Raw genomic sequence first — 18887 nt, 5'->3', positions numbered from 1 at the left:
TATGATAGAAATTACGAGTTTCAGACTTTTAATTTGAGTTTAAATCATATTGGGTTTGGGTTTTAGGCTTAATTTTTATTATATATGAGCCCAATATTGTATTTATCAGTTCTAATTATTTTATTATTTTATTATTCTGAATTTTTAATAATTATTAAGTAGTTTAAGTTATTTAGGAGTTTTGTCAATAAGAAAGTTTAGTTTAAAACTACTTCTTATTTAGATTAATTAGAGTTCTAGTATACTTAAGAGTTTTATTTAGATTTATTTAGGTAGCCTATATATAGGCATTTGCATTGTACACAATTCATTTTCAATTGATTATTATTGAAATTCTCTTTGAGTTTTTTCTTTTCAAGAATTGTTCTTGAGTTTCTTTTAAAAGAGTTTTAATAATCTTTTCAAATTGTAGGGATCATATTCAAACTTTTTCTTGCCTAGATTCTTTCTTGGAGGGAAAATTAGAGCCGCTTGAAGGGGGTTGTGGATTCTTTGTGTTTCAAAGACTTCTTAGGACTTCTACATACCACGTTCTATCTTTCCATCTACCTTCTTTCTTTCTTATTGTTCTAGTCGTAGATTTATTATTTTATTTTAATTATCTTAGTTATTTATTTTAATTATTTTAACTAACTTGGATTTGATTGTGTTTCACGTTGTGTCAAAATCCAAGTTTCTTTCCCAACATCTAAAGCCTTAAGTCAAATCCGCAACTTGAGCAAACTTTACGATCCACTTTTGCATTCATCCACATCATTTCGTATAAAAAAACCCTAACTATTTAATCCATTTTCCTAAACATAATTCAATTATAGTTTCTCTTCCTAATAAAACTAAAAGTTTTCCTTCTCTCTTACACTATTTTTCTTTTCCATTATCATATTTGCAAATATTTTTCTTCCAGTACTAAAATTATCTTTCTTTTTGCAACCCGAATCAAAGTTCAATCTCGATATTAACCCATTTTCTTTTCAGAACCGAATCGCTGTCAATTTCATCCTTAATTTGGCCGAGAAACGATAAGTTCAACTCAAACCTGATAAATAATCCCAAATCCTTATAATTTTGACATCTAATATTAATTGTTTATCCAAACAAATGCAATCTTTCACTAATCTTGCTGATTATTCCCAAAATCTCAACTTCTCTTGAGAACCATTATTAATTCTTGTGTATTTTTTAGTTGAAAGACTCGTTGTAGGTATCCCGAATCCTATTTGGATGTAAGGATCATCGTTCGAGACCGTAGAGACAAGTGTGTGTTCTTTTATAAGTGAATCAGAGCAAAATAGATCCTAAGATAGGGCCACACGGGCATGTGGGCCACCATTGTGGACTACACGACCCCTATACACGATAATGCCACTCTTGAAACCCTAGGATGTTCAACTGTCAGACAGCCTAGAACCCCCAACACGATCATAGTCTATCACACGGCCACTGTAACAGTTCGGTTTAGACACTAGTCGGAATAGTGGTTTCGGGACCACAAATCTAAGTTAAAAAAATATTTAAATATTATTTTTGTGTTTTAAATATGTGAATTGACATGTGTGAAAGTTTCGTATAAAAATTCGATCAATTGTGTGCTTAATTTGATAAAAGGACCTAATCGCGTAAAATGCAAAAGTTGCATGTTATTTGTTAAAGTGCTTAATTGATTTGTCTTATTAAAGGAGAGGTCCTTATGATGAAATTAGACCATTGAAAGCATGAGTGGACAATTATGTCCTTAATATAATGGTTTATTAAACAGTTTAATAAAAGGGCAAAATTGGTATTTAGTATATTATGTTAATTTAATAAAACAAAACCAAATGATCATATTATTTCATTCATCTTCCAATGGAAATAGAAAGAAAAGATAAGGTTTAAGTGTTTGAAGCATTCGGCCATGGTCTAAGCTTGATTCAAGGTTCGTTTTTTATCCGATTTTGATAATTTCCACATTTTTGTAATCGTTGCACTGTATTCTATCAAGCCCATGTCTCAATTTCTGATTTTTTTTTTGATGATTTTGAGTTATTCCATTGATGAAATTATGAGTTTTATGAAGTTTGATGATAGTATGTGAAAGCTTGATGTTGGGTTAACATGTTTTGTCTTTGAAATTTTGATGGATTTGAGTAATTTGGGCTAAATTATAAAAATGAGATTTTGAGGGACTATAATGTGAAATAAATGAAATGAGTGGACTTATATGAACACTAATAATATTCGGCTAAGCATGTGTTTAAAGAAATTTGGTGTATTTTGTGATTTTATGAATTAAGGACTAAATTGTCAAAATGTGCAAATGTGAGGGCTAATTTTTTAAATGGCCTAAATATGTGTTTTTGGATTGAATTAAATGATTTAGTGAATAAAAGAGTCAAATTTTAATTTATATAAATCAAGAACTAAAGAAAACGGAATTAGATCGGGGAAGTCGAAAGTCGTCGAGTAGCCGATTCCGTCTATCCGAATCAGTACGAGGTAAGTCTATATATAAATAAATGTGTTTTGAATTGAATTAATATTTTTATATGCTCTTGAATAATGATGAATGATTATATGAGTTGAATATGAGATATCCGAGAAAGTATCGATAAAGTTTCGACGTTCGAAAAGCCCCATACAAACCTTAGGAATAGTTAGGATACATATGTCATGACATAGGATTCGATATTTGTTTTCGTGTAAGACCATGTCTGGAACGTTGGCATCGACTGATGATTTACGTGTAAGACCATGTCTGGGACATCAGCATCGTATTTGATTTCATGTAAGACCCTGTCTGGGACAGTAGCATCGATATTTGATTACATGTAAGACCACGTCTGGGAAGTTGGCATTGTACGAGCTTTCCAAGTTATCCGAGTATCCTTATTGATTTCGAACGATTCAACAGGCATTCCAAGAGAATGAATGACTATGTGATTGTGTATCTGATTCAGGTACTTTTGAATTGTATACCATGTTTGAAAATGAAAGGTAAGTACATGTACCTTGGTCAATATAAGATATAAGTTTAAGTTGCTATGAAAATGAGATATGAAATATATATATGAATCATGATCAAATGAACTAAAAGAGATATATGGCTATGAGAATGTATTTTGCCTTAAAATGTGCAAATGAAATAGTTTAAATTGATGTTATAAGTTAAGTTTATTTGTATATAGCTTACTAAGCTTTTAAAAGCTTATTTTGTGTGTGTTTGTATTATTTTATAGATATCGAAGCTACCGAAAGCTCGGGGATCATCAAGGATCATTACCACACTATTGAACTCTATTTTGGTACCTTTTGAAAATGTATATATTGAAGTATGGCATGTATACGCTAGAGGATTTTTGTTATGTTTTGTGATGTGTATATCTAGCCATGTGATATGGCTTGGTTATGGATGCGATTATGAATGAATTTGGTATATGCTTGTGTTCATAAAGGATATGTTTTTATGTGCTTCAATGGCCTAGTGAAATGGTCAATTTGGTAAGGTTTTGGCATGTGAATGAATGAGGTGAATTGGAGTTATGAAACATATGATTTAATATGACTTTGGCTTATGATTTGATATGATTGAGTATAGTTTATAAGCTTGAATTTGGTTAATAATAATATGACATGAATGATGTATGTTTTGGTATTGAAATTGGTTGAAATTATAGTGCAGATGTGCTTGGTTTAATGCTTGTAGGTTTGACCTATATTTGGTGGCAAATTGGTTTTTCAAATGGCCTATTTTTGTCCACACGGGTAGAGACACGAGCGTGTGTCTCAGTCGTGTGCGACACATGGTCATATTGTATAGTCGTGTGTCCCCTGGGGTACCCTACGATTTTAAGTCAGTTTTGAGCACAGCCAAGGCACACGGGCTTGTGGCTAGCCGTGTGACCCAAGACAGTTTCGACCACGGCCAAGGCACACGAGCATGTCTTGTGGCTGTGTGATTAAGTCAGTATGTATGCCCTGATTTGACACAGTCTAGACATACGGGCGTGTCTAATTTCGTGTGAGGCACACGGCCTGTTCATACGGGCATGTGATCTCTGTAACTTAGAAAATTTGTTTAAGTTTCGAAAATTTTTGTAATGGTTCGGTTTGGTTCCGACCCTTCTCCAAAACATGTTTGAGGTTTTGAAAACCTTCTAAAAGGACTATTTGTGTATGAATTGCTATGATATGATGATGTATGATTTATGTTTTTGTAATGTTCCGATATGTCCGGTAAAGCCTTTAACCCTAGTCCGGCGACGGGTACGGGTTAGGGGTGCTACAGCCATGTACCCCATCCACCTAGTTTAAGGCTTCCCATACGGTTCATTCACACGACCGTGTGCCCCATGTAACTTAGATTTTATAGTTTGACCCAAAATTTTATGTTTGAGTCAGATTAGTCATTAAATAAGTTCCAAACTATTTTTACTGAATTAAGTAATGAAATTAGGTCCTTGATGATAAGAAATATGTTAGAATCCATAAGTGATTGAGTTAATGCAATATTTATTTGTGTTTATATATACATATATATATGCATGAATTATAAATTGTATATGTTGCCATTGTTTCTATACTTGCGATAGAATGAACGACATGCCCTATGATATTGTTAATTTTTTTTGTTGTGCATCCACATCTAAAGGTAGATTCCATCTGCGGGTACTACTGTGTATCCATAACCAAAGGCAAATTCCAACTGCAAATGTTGTTGTACAATCTACAGCCAAAAAACAGGTTTCATCTGCAGAACTTTTTGCTGTGAATCCACAGCCAAATGAGAATTCCAACTACAGGGACTTGCTGTGTGTCTGCAGCCAAATGATAGTTATTATCTGCGAACCAGTAGTGGTTTATCCACAACCCAATGTGTTGGATAAGAAAGTTCTGAGGAACTCCCATTACAGTGTGTAACGGTGGGGTATGATCTATTCTGTTAAAAATCAAACTATATGTCATCTTTAAAATCATGCGCACATAAATTTGGAAATTCTTTTATGATATAAATATGCATGGAAATGTGTATATTGAAGGAAAAATCTGAAATTTGTTTATTCCGATATTTGCTATTGTGAGTTTCGATATATGTTAATGATGGTTGCATTGAAAAAAAATTGATAGTCTGAACTAATTGTTTGATTATGATCATATCATGCGGTATTATTTAATGTGTCTTATCAACTGTTTGCATGAATTTTCTTTTGAATAAACTTACATTGAGTATTATAGCTCACTCCTCCTTAAATTTTTATTCTTACAGATATCCTACCAAGTTAGGACGTAGACGTGACATCTAGAGGGTCTCGGCTCAAAAAAATTTACTTCTTTTTAAAGTATTATAAGATTACTATTTTTTTCAAAGACTGTATGATCTTATTTCGAATCATGTCATGGGACTTAAGATTTAAGTTTGATTTTACTTTATATGAAATTTAATTTAAATTATTAGAATATTATATTATATTTACTTATTATTAATTACTATGTATGAATCCTTATTTTTATTAAAATTAAACAAATCACTTCTCCACTATAAATATAAAGTTTAAAACCTCTAACATTTATTAATTAAATTTTCTACTAAATTTAATAAATGTTAAAAAGATAACTATTTTCAAAACTCCTATATAACCCTCCAAAAACAATAGCACGCTACAGCACCATCATAACCATAAAACCACGAGTATATTAATGTAGTGGCAATGAACTTTGGCCCTCAACTCGATCGGCTCCTTGCAGACCGCGTAGCACAACTTTAAAGGTGGAACAATAAATTTGATTAATTTAATTAATAACAATAATTAAATTAACAAAAAAAATAGAGTTTAATAAAATCCAAATAATTTTAATAAAATCGATTAATCGACTTAATTATTTTGTTATCGAGTTTTCGATAAGCTTGCAATTTTTTACTTTTTACTGAACCAGTCTGATGTAAGAACGTCAGTGATTTTTAGTTAGATCTCTGCTAATGCTTTTATTTTCAGAATCGGGGAGAAGAATCTATGGATTCGAAGGAAAATCCAGAGAGATATAAGGTGGGAGACGACGCCCGATCTTCTTATCGATCAATCTGTTGGCACCCTACTTACTCTACTTGTTTGATTTTTTTCAGGTTACCGGCTTGAATTATAGTTGAATTGTTTGTTTAAATGTGAATATAATTCATGAGTTATTAGATTCAGAAAACAAATCATGTCATCTACGATTGCAGTTCATGGTTTTCTTTGGTTTATATTGATATTTATTCTTTGTCTTAGCTTGTTCCTTTTGATATATAATCTGTTTCTTAGAACATAATATTGTCATTTGAGCTTAATACCTGCTTCTTGGGTGGTTCTTTGTCAATGTCTGATCTTACTTGTTTGCTTTCTTAGATAGACATGGACAGTTTGTGCATGCTCAATTTCGTTTAACCTTATGCTTTTGAAGTAGAGTCTTTCAAGTGGGTTAAATTCAAGGAACAATACGTCTATATATATTGATGAACATCTGGTGGATAATGCATTTGTATAAATATCTCACAATCAAATAATCTGCCTGAATGAACAAGACAGTCTTGTACTCCAGTATTGGACTCTACCTGATATAACATGCTTGTATAATCTCTCATAGTGGAAACTAGGAACCGGTGTGATCCCATTCAAAGAAGAATGCCTATAAGCTAGGATGAGGCCTAAATAAATATACACTCTACACTTAACAAACGAATGGTGTGAGGGGTCAGGAGATCGCTGCCGACCACACAAGCGAATGCACCACATGAATTACCTACACTAATGCTCAGCACACATCATGATCAGATTGGACTCTGTTATTTGTTGGCTTCCCAATTTGTAAACAACTGATTGGGGGAACAGTAGGGGTGGTCAACTCTCCGAAAGTTTGCCAACAGAATGGATCGTAGAGGTAGTAATGTTCCTGCACTGGTTTTAGTTCAATGGCAGATAAGGTTACACCTATACATGGAAGGCTATCGCTGCAGGCGAAGTGGACAGGTTTTACTGTGTATGTTCCTCTTATTTTTTCATAGGTGATTCCTGATAGAGCGACTGCAGCTGTTTCGTTCGAACATTTCCTTTTGTCACAGTAGAACTGATCGATCACAATTGGAAGTTGGACCTCAGAAACTTGAATGTTCGAGAACAGAACCCCCTGAACAGATCCCGATCCACCCTGTAGATGTGATTTGAGATTATATGTAAGAAAACTGACTAGCAACCTAGAGTTGTAAAAGAACTTAGAATGATAGGAACTTGCACTAACTTTTTCTTCTTTTTTTTTATCACTAGTAAGTGGTAATAGATAAGATTTTTGGACCTATTAAAGAAAAGAAATAAGATATAAAGGTGTAGGTAATATTTCAAAAAGGACACATGTTTTTCATATATGTATAGTTTTTCACCACACATGAACTCGAGTATGCAAGTAACTTGAAATATATTCCCCGAAGTTAGTCTTGTTATAAATTATGGTTAAAGTACGAAGTTTTAGATGCATTTTGTATTTAATTAAAAGCCAGTTTAGCTAATTGCTATGTTTTAAACTTGATGAGTTTTTAATCATTTGGGGGGGGGGAGTGATAATGTTTGTATAGTTACCTGCCATGTCTTAATTCTGACACCATTCATTGTGTTATGCATAACGATATCCCTGACAGTGATGTTTGAGACACAGGCTTTAGAATTATCCCTTCCTAAGCTTCCAATGCTTATTCCATGCCCTGGTCCACAGTTCACATTGTGTATGTATACATTTGAGCATCCTGTTTGTATGGAAACACAGTCATCTCCTGCACCGATTCATAGATTTTTAAGAGCTCAGGTTAGTATAAACACAAAAATAGATGTCTTTATGTACTAGTCAATTATCCCTGTGCTTAGAGTTGATTCAATTTAAGCATTTTTCGGAAGCATTAGACTCCTGAGGGCCTATTATTATCTTATTAATTAATTAGAACATGAGCCTGTTTTTAAGAAAAGTGGACAAGAGGCTAGGGGATTAAAACAAAAAGTTCGAGCTGTAAGTGGAGACAGGCAAACCAAAACTTGAGTGAATAAAACAAAAATGTATGCTTTGCTCTGTGTTGTTCAACTCTAATCCTATTTTGGGTGGTTGATGCCACACCATTCTTCTGAATATGACACATGTCAAGTGACCAGTGACTGTAACTCTTGAAGTTTGGATATTGCTGGCATCTACTTGTCAAAATATTATGGGTGATGGAGAATGTGTGGAATGAAAGCATTAGCAGGATAAGATTGTGAAACGTGTCTTTCAGTATCCTATCAGAACTACCTCACTCAGCACCTTTTCTCTGATACTGTCAGATGTTCACAAGGTCTTATGTTAACCCTTTATCCTTAAATGTTGACCCGCAGGTCTTACTCCATTCATTGCTGGAGCTCAGCGTATGGCTGACCATTGTTTAACTGAATGCGGTATGGCAACAATACTTATTTACAAGCAAGATAATTTAAATAATTACCACAGGCGAGATCACTGCTATGAATTAGCACATCATTGGAGTTCTGTAGGTGAATTCCATCTGTATTAGGACTGTCCCCAGGAGATGAGACGGTAATATCGTGCACCACAACTCCCTTGCAATTATCGAACTTGAGATGGCATTGGGGACTGTTTTGAATTGTTATGCCCGTGACTGTCACGTTAAAACTCCCATAAAACCTAAGTGCCTGTACAACGGAAGGTAAGAAAAATGTCATATGGCTGCCTGGTCATGGAATATGATTGGTTTTTTAATAGTTTCAAGTACTCCTTACAGTTGGTTTGATGCTCGGCATTTTTCCACTGAGTTCATTTCTGACCTATTGTCCAATTTATAGGAGAAACATGATTAATTTACAGACAATCAACATAAAATTCCAGGGGCAAGTGGAAACTGAAGTAGGTGATTACCGGCATTGGTGGCCTTTCTTGAACTGTGCTGTTTAATGGAATTATGAGTTTTCTTTCATCATCATAGGGATCTTCATATGGGGCATCTTGCCACCACCCTGAGCCTCTTCCATCAATGATGCCTTTTCCTTGAATTGCTATACCTTTCAGCTTTGTAAATTCAAGCCACTGTAGAAGACCTTTTCCCCAGGGTCGAGCATCAGTCGGAGCAATAATTGTGCCATCCAGCTGAGAAAAAAAAAATCAGCCACATCAGCCGTGATCTTGCATCAATTCTTTACTACCACAACAATCTCAAGGTGCATCAGGTGTTCCATTTCACTTGACATCAACCTTCTATTATTAGTAGTTTATCTTTCCAATTCTATTTGACAGTGTTATCTGTATGTTATTGACTCATTACGCAATATAGGAGTAATTAAGATCCCACATGGTTTTACCTGAAACACAATGTTTGCTTGACAGTATGGACCAGAAAATGAAATGGGTCCTACAAGAAACACAAATTCGGCTGGAACGACAACAGTTGATGCCTCCACTTTACATGCAGCTGCCCATGTGTCTTGAAATGCCTGCGTTGCATCGTACTAAGTCAGGTTTGCAGCTAACGTGATAATAACTACAGGCATAGAATTACAGTTGAATGGTGGTTAGCTGTTTGCTATGGTAATTATTGCTCCAATCACGTCTAAACTACCCTAAAGAGAATCATTCTTTAATTTGGAGTGGCCCCGCGCAACTTTGGTTAGTTGTGCTCTGCACTCCTTTGTTTCTACCACATTTTTTACTTGCTTTTCTTTGTTTCCATATAGGCTTTCTATGCATTTCATATGATCATATTTTAACCAGTAAGTTCTGCTTTGCTAGCTATTTTTTAAACTTTTCTACTGCATTGACCCCCTGAAAGTTCTTTTTCTAAAAAGTAAAAAACTGTCAACTTGCCTATTGTAGCTTTAATCAAACTTTAATGGCCAAAAAAATGAATGGAAGTTTAAGAACTTCGAATGCCCTCCTCTTCAAGTAACAATGGTGAATTAATCCACATAGTCCATTTTGTTGTTTGATTTGGTTGGGAAAATAATTAGTTTCAAGTATTGTAGCTCTTTTTTGTGCATGTGTTTTTGGTCATATTCCTAAAGTAATAAAAAATTCTTAGTATTAAGCAACACATTGAACATTGTATTGAGCGTAAACGAGAAGTTGACATTCTCACCTTAGTATCATCAGATTTCCCATCACCTTTAGCGCCAAAATCTAGGACGTTGAATACGGTAGACTGCTGATCATAGCCGTAACGGCCGTGGGGTGAAGGAGTTGAAGGGGGGACTTCTTCTTTAGGTTTAGGAGATGGAGTAGCTTTGTGGGACTGGGGAGGAGGAGGTTTAGGCTTTGATCCTCCATTGTGGTAATTGCGATGACCATGACTTCCTCCTTTCTTCTTAGATAGTGCAGCACCATTCGTGCTCTGCCTCCAATGCTTGCCTCTTCTAGCAATGCATGTTTCAATACTTGAACACCATACAAAAAATGCAATTAAAATCATAAATGTGAGACTTCTGAAGTTAACTCCACCCATTTTTTTCTTTCTTCTTCTTTCTTAGAGTTTCTCAAGGTGAGAAACAGAGATAAGAACAGAGAGTGATAAAGAGAGACAAAGACAGAGAGGTGAAGCTTGTGCTTTGAGAGCCAAAATAATATGTGATGGTTGGTGTTTATATAGGGAGAAGATTTTGAAGCAATGAGGACTATTAAGACATAATGCAAAAATTTTAAAAAGAAGATGCTTTGATAATCCTTTTCATTCATACTTCATATAAAATTTTAAGGTAGCAAATCCTTTATAAAAATATATAATATTTAAAGTAAGGTTATAAGACATTATTATAATCTAATTTACATGTCCCATGCCTGTGAATCATTCAATTTCTTGATGACCAATACATAACATCTATTTTGTATATTCCAATACCCGACACCTATCGTCCTAGCTATTATAGGTAAATAGACCAGAAATGAAAAGCAATGTAGTTTCCTCCATTTTTTGCAAAATTCGAAACACAGGTTTCACATGTTTCTTCATAACTGGAATGCTTTTACAGTTTTACATTTATTTATTTATTTTTAATTTTATAATTTGCCTATTGGATTTCTTCTTTTTATTTTTTTGTGGAACATAAGTTATAAGACGTGACTATTAACAGAAGGGTACCCTTTCCAATCCTTTTTATCCGTTTTTAATTAATTATCAAGCACATTATTTATGGAAAGAATTTAAATTTAGAAAATTTATACTATTTTACAAAAAGACCATGTGATGTGACTAGCAACAGAAATATACTCCCTTGGATCTTTTTTTTTTCTTCTTCTTCTTATTTCGTTCCAATCTTTCTGCTATTTTTTTACAAAAATGGTTAAATATTTCATTATTCCATTATGGTTATATCAAAATCTTTGTGTTATAATTATATTATATTTTATCTGTTAAAAAACTATATACAAATTTTTATAATTATTTATATAACTCCTAATAAATGTTCATTTTACAGAAATCTTAATATGAGATTTTATTTTTTTTATTAATATCATAGTATTATAGAAGAAAATTAAAGTCGGATTGCAATTGCAGCGGCTGCCAGCATTGCTATTATTTTATTTTATACAGATTTCATTCACTGCGTTTTAATAATTTAATAATGGACTTAAGAAATAATATTTTAATGTAAAAGAAGGCCAAAAGGGGACACGTGAGTAGGATTATTTGCATTTGATGACTGAAGGGCCACTGATTATGACAGCTCCTCTTTATCACATGCAACGTTCACGGGCTTCACTTTTCCCACTCCTTTTCTTTTTCCTTTTTAAACAAAAAAAAAAATCTTTATTCTGATGGTGTTGGAGTAATAAAATATTTGTATCGAATATATTAATACAACAATTATGGTCCTTTAAGTATATAGTAAATTTTAAATAAATTATTTGTACCAGTATTAATCACTTTCTAATTTCTAAGATCGTACTTTCATAAAACTATTTTTTTAAAATATATTTAATCAACATGAATAGTAGTAATGTTGGGTTTGTTTTAAAAATATGCAAACTGAATAGATAAAATGGAATAAACACTCGAATTTTTTCAGCCAAAGAAAAAAAAAACACTCGTATTAACTTCACGTCTAAATTTAAATAAAAATAAAAGGTGTCTCACCATATGACAATGAAAAAAAAAAAGTTACCCTCAACTGATTCTAACTGTCTGATGGTCTCACCTGGCATGTTTTGTTTTAAAAGGCGATGATTTTAAATATATAGGAATTAAATTATTAGGTTGAACTACAGTACTTGGCGGAGATTATTGAAAGAAACCCCATTCGCCCATAGTTTTGCCTAAGAGACATATACTATCCATTTCAAATATATATATATGGTACAATAATAAATGCTTTACGCAATGTCACATGTTTAATTATTTCATATGGAAGAATTGTTTGAGATTTTAACAACATATGTTAAAATAAACGAAGGGCATAATTAATTTGACTTCAAGGGAAATTTCAAAATCAGAATAATATAAATTAAATTAATTACCATTTAATTTACAAAACCATATACATATATTTTAAAATAAGCTTAGGTAAGGCTGCTTGGAACCAACCACACCTCATTTTCATCAACCAATAATAACAAAAAAGTCTTTCTATTGAGGCTTTAATTTGTCGTTTCCCTTTGCCACTTTCCCTCTTCCCTCTGCCCCACGTCTTCAAAACCATACAAAATATTTCCTCATTTTAATCCAACTTAATCAAAATTAATTCCTTTTTTAATTTCACCCTAATTAAATCGAGTGAATGCTGTATAATAGCTAGCTAAGTGCACATATAGACAAACAAAGCATATGTGAATAAAACTAAAAAAATAAAAAAAATGGAAATTAGTGTTGATATAATAATTGGGTTAGGACAAGACAAGAACAGATAATGCGATAGGGAAAGAAGACCTTTGGCCTTCCAAGCCGTCGTTTTGTGCACGCATGCTATTAACTTAATTAATTCGTTAATAGATATTGCTCGTGAACTTTGTTCCTCTCGTGAATAACTCATACAGCCGTCAATGTCCAGGATTTTTTGTTATTTCTAAAAATATGGTAAGCTTCCAACATAATGGATGATGAAAGTTAATATAATGGTTTCATTTTTAAATTTACTTATTTATAATTTAAATGCATGAAAATATATGCATACACCTTCAAATTATTTACATGGAAAACATACGTTTCAAAATTTATGTATAAATGAAGAGAGCCTAGGCCAGTTATATAATAAACTCTAAAATAACCTATTATAATTAAATATATCATAATAATTTAAATAACTTTTATCATTTAACTCGTAATAGTTCAAAAATGTTTGGGACGTGACAAGATTATTTTTCAAACAGATTTACAAATATTTTTTCTACACATACGGCTTGAGAATTAAAGAAGGAAAAAAAGTACAAAATCTTTCTCTTTTTACTTTTTTTCTCTTTTTTTCAAACTTTATTTTTACTTGTAGGGGTTAAAGTTTATTAAGTCGTCTGTCGTTGATTTTAATTCTTCTATTATTAAAAAAATTTATTTAAGTGACATTTTAATCTCTTAATTTTGCTGTTAATGAAATGACATGATTTAATGGTGATTGATGTAGCATTAAATTAAATATTAAATTAAATTTAAAAGTTAAATAAAAGTTTCGAAAAATGAGTAGAGGTAATAAATTGATTTTATTTTTATTCCAATTTGTTTTTGATTTTTTTGTTGCACATAATTGTTGTGTTTAAGTTATTTGTAGTTCGGTCCACGTGAACAATTGTTAAGCCATTGTGTTCCCTTTTGCATGTCAATTTTCCATAGGCTATCTCAATTCCCTTTTTAGCACCTCATTTCAGAGGTTTCTCACTTGGATCAACCACTTTAGGCCATTTGCATCCAATCACAATACTTAAGGCAGGACACTCACTCGCATCATGCATTTGGCACTTGTACCTCTAAAGGTCTCAAGCATCCATCTACATTGGTGTTCTTGAGCATTGACTATTATAGTCCAAGTTGTAATTCATCTTTAATAAAGACTACATCAAACTTAACACCGGGTCTACGCATACTTATCACATCACATGTGCTAAAACCCAAGGCATTACTCCATAGTTCACCTTTGCTAACCAAAGGTCGTTTCTAGCCCAACACATTCCTCAATAAAGTAACTCAAAGGCCTTCCACATTTTCCCCAATTCAAGGCTAGTTTAAAGTGTGATAGACACTTAACATTATGCACTCAACTTAAGGCTCAATCTAATACATCATCCTAGCATCGACACGCTAGCCCACTCGACATCTCTACATTCCCAGCAAGACTTGTAACTAGCCCACCTACTAGTTGCTCACCCTATAATTGTGTCTCGATGCACCTCCTACTTAGCATCATCTCATGATCCAAAAGGTAGCACTATGGACTACAGATACAGTGTCCCAAGGGCTTAGAGAAATCTAGAGTTCAACCTCACTACTTGACACAACGAGGGATATGAGGCCCAATAGCACCAAACCAACCCTAGGTTTTCTCTTGAGAAGACATCGAGCCATCCACTTGTCCGATGCTTGTACACCATGGAATGTTAGGATCTAGTGCCATATGTGTAGTGTATTTTTCATTTTGTACTTGTAATTTTTGAGCAAAATGGTTTAAATAAATTCCATTATACATTAATATCATTTGCATTTGTCTTCAACAATTTTTGCACGAAAAGCAAAATGTAAGTAAAAATTGACTCATTGATTATATAATGTTTAACTAATATTAAGTTGCATTATGTGGTCGGACCATAATTCATGTAACACCCTTTACTCGAGAAACTCGAGTAATGAATGTTGCATTTAGCACTGAACATTCTTTTTCATATCAAATACTTATAATCTGGGCCATTATCAAGGTCACATTACCCTTTTTAGAACATAATTATACTAACAATAAAGTTTAATTCCATTCCAAACTCGTTTCAGGTCTTTTTTGGCCTAACTAAAAATTTTCAGTTTTAGGTCTATATGTCTCGAGACAAAGGCTTGAATGTCTCAAGACAATATCATGTTAGTATAGAACTTTAGCTTCAAAGTTATTCTGTCTCGAGACAAATGAGTGTATGTCTCGAGATATTACCTTGATACTCTAGCTTTTTAGCTTCAAAGTTTTTATGTCTCGATACACATTTCGTTTGTCTCGAGACTTGGGACAAAAGACCCAAAAATTCTATTTTCAAACACCTCTAAACCATACCAAAACTATACACGGTCATTCCAAACAGTAATAAAAGCTTATAAACTATGTAATACCTCACATTTACCGTTCAAAACACATTAAACTCAAATATTAGAACAACTAGACACTTTCTTTCTTACTACATTAATTCACCTATGTACATTTCATACTCTATGTCATGAAATTTATTTCATGCCCCTTTTCTCCCAAGCCTTGATGATGTGATGAAATGTGTCGAGATCACTACTTCAAACGAGAACTTCAATCCAAAATTTTCACCTTCATGTTGAAAAATAACGCGTTAAGCTCATAAAAGTTTAGTAAGTACCCATGAATTCAGATCTTACCATTTTTTTTATTTTTATTTGTCATAAATATTATTACTATTATAATTCATAAATATATCTTGATAATCAATAGGTTTTTCCTTATTTACAAAATTCACTAATGCTTTGATTCACTAATTTTATCATTTTAAGGATTAACAAGAATGAAACTTTTTATCAAAAATCATTTACCATGACTTTTTAGCCCATGATAGACACATTTAAACCAGATGGATACACAGAACTTGTCACGATATGCAAAGCACAAAAGTGCTAGAAAAATGGGCATTGAAGTGCATAACAGAATAGGAGGCACCGAAGCGCGATATCACGGATATCATAAATAACACGGGAGCACTCAGGTTACTATGGCATGCCAATTATATCTACGAAGTTCAATTCTAGTCTTACATAGGCACTCGAATGTCACTGAATTTACAATAATTAATCACAAATACTTCTATGATTTTCTCGATTTCATTACACTTTCACATTTTTTTAATTCTAGTTTACTATTTAATATTACACGAACATATAATTTCGAACATTAAAATTTTCAACAACATTTTCTTTATACTTCCAATCCATGACTAACCATGATATTTATTCATACTTGTATTTATTTCATGATTTTCACAATTTAGCTACACTTTTGCACTTCTTCAAATTTGTCCTCACTTTTCCACGATTTAAAGAACAATTGTAATTTCATTTACAATGATCACGAAACTTTATTTAGTAAATTCTTAATTCAAAATACACCTTATATTTCGTGTTCTTTACATCATTTTCACTTATGAAATAATAACACATAAAACTTACACATGCTTTTCAATTTAGTCCTTTTTACCATGAAATTCAATATTTACTATCACATAGCACTTTAATCCATTAACTCATCATAATATCTTATTTCACATGTCCAATTTATATGTTTTTCACTTTTTCTTATTTCAATCATAAATTTCTCAAATTTCACAATTTAGTCCTTAGCATCATGAACATACAATATTTACTATAATTTCACTTCAACATCATTTTATGTCTATTTCATTACCACATTTCACTTTAATTAAGCCTTCTTTTAAAATATTATATTTCACATATAAAATTATTTTACACTTTATTTTACTAATTTACCACAACTTTTACAAAGTTTACATTTTAATCCTTAGGTAACAAGAGAATTCAAGGGTACTTACCTTTCTTCAACCTTTAATCACTTGTTTTTTTTTTCTCTTTTCTTTGCCACTTGAATCACTTCCTCTATCTCCCTCTTTAACCACATGTCAAGAATATAAAACTTTTCATGAGAATTCTTCACTTTACCATCATTTCTATACCTTTCTGAGAACATTAAACTTGAAAACATTATGAAACCTTAATATTCATACGTTGCTCTCTTGATATCCAACCTTAGTTTGATTTTCCCTCACCTCCAACATGATTCATCTTCTTCGCTTAAAAATCACATTTCTATGATGAATTCTTGGTTTCACTAAGGATTTCTATGGAAATTTGGTGGTTTCTAGCTCGAATTAGATGATTATGGTGAAAAAGACTAAAATGAATGAAAATAAAAGTTTCCCTCATACATGGATGAAAGTGGTGTGAGAATAGATGATAAATGATGGAAAATTCTACACTTTTCTCATCAAATATCTAATTATTTAATTAATAAAATAATATAATATCAAAAGAATATTAAAATAATCTAACCAATCATTTCTCAACACCTTTCATCCTTAATATTTATCCAAATTAAATATTTATTCCTCACATTCATCATTATCACTATTCATTTGTAATTGGATTTAGTCCTCACACTATTCATCAATTTATTTACTCTTTAGTCCTTGCCACTCTTGGGACATTTTCACTATTGGTCCTTCAACTTTTCTATATTTATACTTTACCCAGGAATTTTGAATATTTACACTTGAGTCACAAAACTTTTCACATATTTATAATTTTGTCCCTACCTTAAATTAATATATCATGACTTGATTATTAATTCAAATTTCTTTGGCATTCATCAACCATCTCTTTTATCATTTATATTCATTATTTTATTTTACTGAGGAATTCATTATGCACAATTCCCACTTAATTTTGCTTTTATAACATAACGATTTTAGGGGTGTTATAATGCAAGAAGATAACTTATATTAGTAGATAATCCCAACAGTATGTAGTCTAATCAAAATTGAGTAAATCGATTGAAAGATTATTATAACGTCTATCAAGTCCAATTGAAGAGATGCTTTATCTTGGATATCGGAGCGGATGGCTCCTAAAAGATAGTGACATAAATGTCGTTGTTTCGATTGAAAATACATTGGACAAGACCCAAGTTGAATTTATCCTAGATCTGTTTATAGATTTTTTTTCACTTGTGAAGTTCATTGTATGACATGCCTTAATCTTGAATGGATGATGGACTATGTATGTGTGACTCGTATATTTGATGTATTTAAACCCTTTTAAGGGGAATCATAACCCTATAAGGGTAAATGATATCCTCTCATTAACATTGCAAGATTGATGAAAAAGGAACGTGGTCATGAGTCATTTGTCATAAGACAAATTATTTAGTTACTATGTGTTAATAAATGATTTTGTTCATATCGGAAAATGTAACGGAAACTATGAGATAAAATAGTACCATATTGGTAGAATGAATTTTATCTTAATAAGATTAAGGACATCTTATGAAGGTAACAAATTTATGATAAGGTCATTGGACGAGCACTTAATAAGTAACTTTCGTAATGAAATATAGTAAGGAAGAGTTCAATCATGGTACTATAGTGGAATGACTCCGTGATTAAATAATTTTGTAATTAATAGGCGAAAAGTTTAAACTTAATTTCAAATTATTTGAGTCTTAAGTATTTATGTCCAATCGGTCCTTTAACTAGCTTAAGCTAACTCGATATGAATTGCATGTAGAACCGATAGCTGTGGAATGAATGAAAACGAAAAATAAGATAAATAGATTGCATGTATCACTATCCGTAGTGAATGTGTTTTCTCTCTAAGTACAAAAGATGACTTATAAATTAATTTAATTTCTTTGAATTTTTATTAAATTAATTGTAATTAAATAATTGAAGTTTGAAGTGAGAATTAAATTAATTAGTCATCATAGATTTATTGCATAAGGCAATTAAATTTACCTCATAGATTCTAATGCGGTAAAATTGTCATGACTTTAACAGAATTAGAATTGGGTTAAGAAAATAAATTAATTGAGAAAGTAAATTAAATTAGATTAATTAATTAATTATTAATATTTTTGGAAATAGAAAATAGCTATTGGGTTCGATAAATTATAAGTGTTGATAAAAGTTCGAATAACATATATGTCACA

General features: G+C 32.1%; 1 protein-coding gene and 1 long non-coding RNA gene across 4 annotated transcripts; one reads left to right on the top strand and one right to left on the bottom strand.

Annotated features, from left to right (window-relative positions):
• Positions 1 to 5874: 5874 nt before the first annotated feature.
• LOC107886569 (uncharacterized) lies at positions 5875 to 9327 on the top strand. 2 transcript variants are annotated; one of them, XR_005917399.1, is made up of 3 exons: positions 5875 to 6020; positions 8364 to 8692; positions 8829 to 9327. It is a non-coding gene; the product is annotated as an uncharacterized lncRNA (long non-coding RNA). The 2 variants fall into 2 exon arrangements; XR_001680797.2 differs by lacking the exon at positions 5875 to 6020 and having other exon boundaries at positions 8329 to 8692.
• Positions 6462 to 11089, bottom strand: LOC107886568 (polygalacturonase At1g48100). Of its 2 annotated transcripts, none has more exons than XM_016810569.2 (7): positions 10115 to 11089; positions 9342 to 9473; positions 8902 to 9129; positions 8766 to 8810; positions 8471 to 8678; positions 7584 to 7774; positions 6462 to 7158 (listed from the first exon to the last, which is right to left on the bottom strand). In XM_016810569.2, the coding sequence occupies exons 1-7, from the start codon at positions 10475 to 10477 to the stop codon at positions 6766 to 6768; spliced, it is 1560 nt and encodes a 519-aa protein (XP_016666058.1). In that variant the 5' UTR covers positions 10478 to 11089; the 3' UTR covers positions 6462 to 6765. The 2 variants fall into 2 exon arrangements, with proteins under 2 accessions (XP_016666058.1, XP_040955582.1); XM_041099648.1 differs by having other exon boundaries at positions 7588 to 7774.
• Between the last annotated feature and the right edge of the window lie 7798 nt (positions 11090 to 18887).

Source organism: Gossypium hirsutum, chromosome A03, assembly GCF_007990345.1.
Source record: "Gossypium hirsutum isolate 1008001.06 chromosome A03, Gossypium_hirsutum_v2.1, whole genome shotgun sequence".
Classification (NCBI taxonomy): Eukaryota; Viridiplantae; Streptophyta; class Magnoliopsida; order Malvales; family Malvaceae; genus Gossypium; species Gossypium hirsutum.
Note: the sequence above shows the minus strand (reverse complement) of the source record. Positions and strands in the feature narration are given on the sequence as shown.

Bases quoted from the DNA above. Each gene is read 5' to 3' on its own strand.
- LOC107886568 (XM_016810569.2), bottom strand. From the start codon at position 10,477: ATGGGTGGAGTTAACTTCAGAAGTCTCACATTTATGATTTTAATTGCA. The intron at 8,811-8,901 runs GTAATCACCTAC...ATTGGACAATAG, and splicing joins AAGAAAGGCCACCAATGCCG to GTCAGAAATGAACTCAGTGG. The intron at 7,159-7,583 runs GTAACTATACAA...TCACATCTACAG, and splicing joins TCAGAATTAAGACATGGCAG to GGTGGATCGGGATCTGTTCA.